This window comes from Monomorium pharaonis, chromosome 1 (assembly GCF_013373865.1).
Source record: "Monomorium pharaonis isolate MP-MQ-018 chromosome 1, ASM1337386v2, whole genome shotgun sequence".
Taxonomy (NCBI): domain Eukaryota; kingdom Metazoa; phylum Arthropoda; class Insecta; order Hymenoptera; family Formicidae; genus Monomorium; species Monomorium pharaonis.
In genome coordinates, this window is record NC_050467.1 from 21,717,187 (window position 1) to 21,724,127 (window position 6,941).

At 24.2% G+C, this 6,941-nt stretch overlaps 1 protein-coding gene across 1 annotated transcript; it reads left to right on the plus strand.

Moving 5' to 3' along the window:
- Positions 1 to 203: 203 nt before the first annotated feature.
- LOC105830140 (cytochrome P450 4C1) lies at positions 204 to 6,609 on the plus strand. The gene is made up of 11 exons (XM_036295445.1): positions 204 to 403; positions 864 to 1,043; positions 1,181 to 1,293; positions 3,156 to 3,246; positions 3,738 to 3,932; positions 4,732 to 4,798; positions 4,945 to 5,071; positions 5,169 to 5,255; positions 5,352 to 5,465; positions 5,586 to 5,823; positions 6,230 to 6,609. Exons 2-11 carry the CDS (start codon positions 869 to 871, stop codon positions 6,568 to 6,570), a joined length of 1,548 nt encoding a protein of 515 aa, XP_036151338.1. The 5' UTR covers positions 204 to 403; positions 864 to 868; the 3' UTR covers positions 6,571 to 6,609.
- The last annotated feature ends 332 nt before the right edge of the window (positions 6,610 to 6,941 follow it).

Here is a 6,941-nt window from a genome sequence, read left to right on the forward strand (position 1 = left end):
AAATTGAAAAATTAAAATTAAAATCCATATATTTGTAATTATTCTACTTGTTCTTTGAATAATTTATAACTAATAAGTTTCAATTAATCTTTAATCAAAATATAACTACTAAATCGTCTCAGAACATAAAACTCCATGCGAAGTATTTCGTTTCAGATACGCTCTTGAAGCGAGATTGAGTTACGTAACCGACTACAAATATGTGCCATTATCCAATGGGTGTAAGAGTATTCATCATAGTGATTGCGTGCACGAAGTGAAGAAGAGGTATATATGAAAGATATTGTCTTTGCAGTGTCATTCTACTGGATTTTAAGTAAAAGAAAGGAAAAAATCGTGTGTAAAAAATATTGATAAGATATTGAAGTACATCTGAAATATTAACAATTCTAATGTAACATACGTAAGTATTAAAAAGCACTTTTTTCAGTATTATTAAAACATTAATTATAAAATTGAATAAAAATTGACACTAATATACTCGCTTAAATCATTATTAGATTATTTATAACACGTGTCAGAATACAAAAGACATTTTTACCACAATAAATAAGTTAAAAGTAGCTTACTTAAGAGACAACTTTTGAGTATGTTCTTGTACTGTTTATTTATATACTTTCATTTTGATTTTTACAATAAACAAAAACTAAACTCTATATAATAAATAACAACAAAATTAGTATACTGAAAATGCGCACGCAATTAAAAACATTATTGAACAACATTTTAAATCAGTATTGAAAATATAGTAGAGCTGAAAACATTGTCACTTTATTTTTCTTAGTGTACTATTAGCAAAGTCCCTTTATTAAATCTAATAATGTACTTATTTTTATTTAGTAATTCAATTAAAGTGTTTGCAGATAGAATGGATCTTATCTTTTTGATACTATGCACTCTTTGCATTATTGTGATCTTCGCAATTCTGTCGCTAGTATATGAACAATATGTTACTCGTCAAAAATTTAAAAACTTTCCCCAAATCGATGAAGGATCTTTTATTATTGGTTCAACTTTTGAATTAATAAAACAATCGCCATATGGTAAAGAACTTTATATAATGTATAAGGTTTATTATTACTTTTTTGTACAAGGCACTCGTACATTGGTTAAAACAAAAAGTTTATTCAGATTTAATCTAATAGTTAAACTAATATAAAAATTAATAAATTTAATTTAGAACGTACGAAATGGATGATATCATGTATGGAGAAGACACGTAAAGAAGGAATATTTGTACAATGGTTTGGAACCATGCCTATTGTTTGGATGTTTAAGCCAGAATATTTAGAGGTACCTGAACCTAAAATCAATTTTTTAGAGCAAATTTTATTCTCTATTTTTTTGCGACAATTAGAAGAAAGTCGCTAATATCACTTTTTAAAACAACACACTCTAATTTCTAAAAAATAAACTTACACTTTATTAATACTGATAGAAATAGGATCTATTTAGACAATTAAAGAATTAAAACCCATATGTTATATATCTATGGTTTGTTTCTAAAAGCAATTAAAACAAATTCTTCAAAAATAAAAATAATATTCTTACAATTATACATACATTTAGCAAATTGCGTAATTTAAATAACAATAAGTATATTATTGATATTAGACAATTTTAGTTGTTATAATAACTTAAAACTTTTGTAACTTTCTTCATATTTTTTATAACGTGATTAAAAAATAAAATTCATGTTTTACATCAAAGTAAAAAATCTAGAAATTGTTATATACATTAATTTATAAGTATAACAGATAACAGGTTATGCAGATAAGTATAAAAGAAGAGACGGAAAATGTAACATTATAGGTACTACCTCTGTTATGTCGATTTACGACTCATTTTCTCAGATGACCTTCCTCTATTATATAAGCATTATAAGCAGTAAAACTGTCGTGGAGTCGTGAATAAAATAGTATCTTTTTATAGTAATAGTATGAAACTATCTCGAGTATTTATAAAGTACGCTCGAACAGTCATAAATTTATTTTTAAGTAAAATTAATCTAATAATAGAGATTTAAAAAGAAGAAAAATTATTGTAGCAAAAATTGTTTTATTGTTAATATGCACATAATAAAACTTTATTATTGTACAACAAATTATTTAATATATTAAAAATACGCTTGTTTTATTAGAGAATATTAAAAATGCTAAAAGTTTTACTGTATGCATTTATTTAAAGAAACTTTTCTGATGCACAATAATATATTTTATTAAAACCAATTTAAAACTTTGTTATACAATTTTTTTTCTGGTAAATATATTTTATTAAATTTTAGCATTTAAAATTTTAAATTGTAAATTAAAGTAAAAATTTTAAAACATTAAATTAATGTATGCTGTTAAATTAAAAAAAATAAATGTGGCACATTTACGTTATGTTTTATATGTAAGAGTTTTTTAAACTTCTAATAATGAAAGTGATAGTAAGCATCGAATAATAAATTGTCCCAAACTCACGAGTATCAGCGAATGCATGTAATTAATAACATAACGGTTTTAGCATCAATTTGAATTACAAAATATATTACACAAATATAAATTTTTAATAAAAAAAAATATCTTAAAACAGAATCTTTTAAATAGTAAAATTTTAATTTTTATATTAAAATTTTACGTACATATAACTAAGACAAATATATAAATTTTAGAACTAAAAATAAACAAAAAAAAAGAAACATATTTATATATTTATGTTATTTATGTACAAAAATAAGTGGGACATATTAGAAATTAACATACATATATATACATATGTATATATATATATATATATATATATATATATATATATACACATACTACGTATGTGTATTTTGTTTATATACTACGTATGTGTATATTACATAAATTAATTATAAAGTATACAAAAACTGTGGAAGAACTGGTGTTCCTTATATGGCACACTGTACATATAAGAAGAAATTAACTTCTTGAAAATCTCACTGTTAAAATGAAATTTATTATTATAACGGAACAATTTATAGATGCAGTAATATTAATTGATAAACAGAAGTAATAATCATAAAAAAATCATTTAATGTTTGTTGCGAGAGTATAAAATTCATTATATTAATAGAATAAATATGTTATATATACTTTTTAAAATCTAATATCGAATATTATTTTATCACTTTTCAACATTTGCAGCATATTTTACACAGCACCGTGAATATTACAAAAGGAGACGATTATGACTTGTTAAAACCTTGGTTGGGCAATGGACTTTTAACATCTACAGGTGAACGCATAATAAAATTATATTATATATATAATACACACTTCTTATTAATACAAAATTCTACTAACAATACAGTAAAGCTTATTTGTTATATTTTAATATGTGTAATTACTCATAAATGTGTGTATTAAATAAAAAAAAACTTATTTTATATTCTAATATAAGTACATCTAATTGTAAGATTTATATTTTAATAATCTAAAAAACAATACGTTTTAATCCGTGTAGTTTATTTAAATATATATTACCGTTTGCGTATTAGAAATTTTTATTTTAGTTCAACATTATTTTACTTTTTATAAGCAAAGTTTATTTTACTTTTTAATATTTATTATCAATGTACAAGAACAACAGAACATCTCTATGACTAAAAATTTAGATCACGAGAAAATTATGTGTTTTAATTAACAGTGCAGCTCTTTTTTTATCTTTACAATATTTTTACAACATAAATATATCACATTTAACATAATATATTTCTGTTACTTTAGGTCAACAATGGTTCCATGATAGAAAACTTATCGGACCAACATTCCATTTTACTATATTAGATCAATTTGCTGTGACTCAGTTTGAAAAGGCAGAGATTCTTCTAAAATGTATCGAAAAAAAAAGAGAAAAAAATCCAGAGAAACCTATTGATGCTTGCCCTCTTTTAACCAACGTTGCTCTTGATATTATCTGTGGTAAAATATATTTTTTGTGTAATGTATAATTATAATATTTTCTGTAAAAATTTTATTTCTGTAAAAGTTTTATTAGTAGAGTACATTATGTCATATAAACAGCAACTAATTTTATTAGTTATTTTATTAGTTAATTTGAAAAATAAGAAAGATATTTATTTAAATTTACTAATACTAATTTTTGTAAATTAATAAAAAGGAGGCCAATAAGCCACTATAGGATTTTAGTGTAAAAATTATAATATGTTTCTAATGTATAATAAATATATTGTTTCTAAATGTATAATAAATCAACGTTTTGATCTGTTATCAGATCATTTCCAATATTACATAAACAAAGAAAACGCAGATTACATCTATTCAACCATGTTATTCTGAAGTTTTTAAACGCGTATAATTGTTATTAAAGTTGTGTATTACCTTTAGTTATAAATCCATAAAACGGTAAGATCCTGCAGTGGCTCATTGACTTCTCTTTCATTAATTTATGATAATTTACCATTACAATCTTATACATTGTACTTAATATTAATTTTATCAAATTTAATAGTTATTTTGTTATAATTAATAGCAAATATTCTTATTATGTTATTAAAGCACTAAAATACATTAGATAATTGTGCTTTAGTAACAAACTTGTGTTTTTATAAACAAATTTTTTATTTAGTAAGATTTTTCTACATTTAAAAAAAATATAACTTTTCGTAATAGTGTTGTTCATACAAGTGATAAGTATTCAGTTTAAATTTAACATTATAAGCAACATGGCAAACCAATAATATCAATTATTATCTTGCAGAAACGGCCATGGGTGTGGATATACATGCTCAAGAAAACGAAACCGAATATACTTTAGCATTACAGGAGTCAGTCTCTAAAATTTTGTATTATTAATAAAGTAACATTTATAATTATATGTGAAACATTTTTATGAAACACTTTATATTGTTAGTAACTTAAACGTTACTACAAGTTAGTAACTTAAACGTTAATCGTACTTTAATACTTTCAGAATGTCCGACTTAACATTGGATCGATTCTTTACACCATGGTATTGGATTGACTGGTTGTACTTTTCATTACCTGTAGGAAAGAAGTTGAAATCAAAAATTGACATATTGCATAAGTTTACGACAGAGGTAAAGAAAAGAGATTAAGAACAATGTCAGAGTTTTACCAAACTTCTCACGTTATTTTGTTTAAAAAATTTAAATGTTTATAATAAATAAATTTTAGGTAATAAATAAAAAAAGGGCTGAGCGACAATCGCAAAGCGATTATACGGAAGTAAAAAATGTGGATGATGATATTGACATAGGTACTGTAAATTATAATTATGCAATATACGTTATGTACACACATATATATATATATATATATATCTTCTTTTTCCTTATTTAATAAAAAATACTGTATCAGGTAAGAAGAAGAGAAAAGCAGTTTTTAGATCTATTATTAGATCAGAATAAAGAAACTGATACTCCTTTTACCGATGATGAATTGAGATCGCAAGTCGACACGTTGATGTTTGCGGTGAGAAGTTTAGAAATATAATTAAAATTTTCTAATTTAATCAATATAAAATTTTATTATTAACATTTAAATTAATAATATATCTATACAAGTAACATGTAATATAAATAATAATAATAGGGGCATGACACAACTTCATATGCAATGACTTGGGTTCTCTTTCTTCTGGGCAATAATTTTGAACAACAGGAAAAAGTTCACAAAGAACTTAAAGAGGTTTTTGGAGATTCGGATACACCAATCAATGCAAAAGATCTATCAAAATTAAAGTATCTGGATAGAGTCATAAAGGAAACACTCCGGATATTCCCAAGTGCAGCTATAATTTCGAGGAAACTAGTAGAAGATGTAAAATTAGGTAGGGCATACCTTTCTATTTGACAATTAAAAAGAATTTAAGAAATTTAAATTTATAAACGTCCAAATTTATTTATAAATAAATGTATTTGTAAAATTTAATATAATAATACGGAAAATATTTCTAAAACCGTTTTTTAAGTTTCAAATTTAATTAACATTCTTATTATTTATTATTTATATAGGCTAGAAATTTATTAAAAACTAAACAAATACAGTTTTTTCTAACAATATATACATAATTTAATATATTAATGACTAAACGTAAGTTATTATAATGATTGATAACTTAACATTATAATTTTACGTTAAAGTTTAATTTGAAAAAATATATATATATATTGACACACAGATAATCAATAGTTTTAAGTTAAATATGTATAATTAATTAATTTCATTTATTTTAGATAAATACACGCTCGCAAAAGATACTACAGTTATACTACCAATTTTAATGACACATCGAAATCCGGAAATTTGGCCGGATCCATTGAAGTTCGATCCAGATCGCTTTCTTCCAGAAAACTCAAAAGATAGGAATCCGTACGCCTACGTTCCATTCAGCGCTGGACCAAGAAACTGTGTAGGCCAGAAATTTGCTCTACAAGAACAGAAAATCATATTAACTACTATTCTCAGAAAATATAAAGTAAAAAGCGTAAAAACAATCGATATGGTCAAGTATGTTGCCTCTGTCGTTTTACGACCTGATGAAGAAATACTCATACATTTCACGCCAAAGAAATGAATAGTTCTTCAGCAAAAATATATGCAATTTGTATAATTTTTTCACTAATTTTTTACATGTACATATTGTATATATATATATATATATATATATACAATATGTACATGTAAAAAATTAGTGAAAAAATTATACAAATTGCATATATTTTATATATATAATTTTATATATATATACATGTGTGTGTGTGTGTGTGTGTGTGTGTGTGTGTGTGTGTGTGTGTGTGTGTGTGTGTGTGTGTGTGTGTGTGTGTGTGTGTGTGTGTGTGTGTGTGTGTGTGTGTGTGTGTGTGTGTGTGTGTGTGTGTGTGTGTGTGTGTGTGTAATATTTTGCTATTTCGGAAATTTCGTTTGTGTTCAAATTTTGTGTTTAAG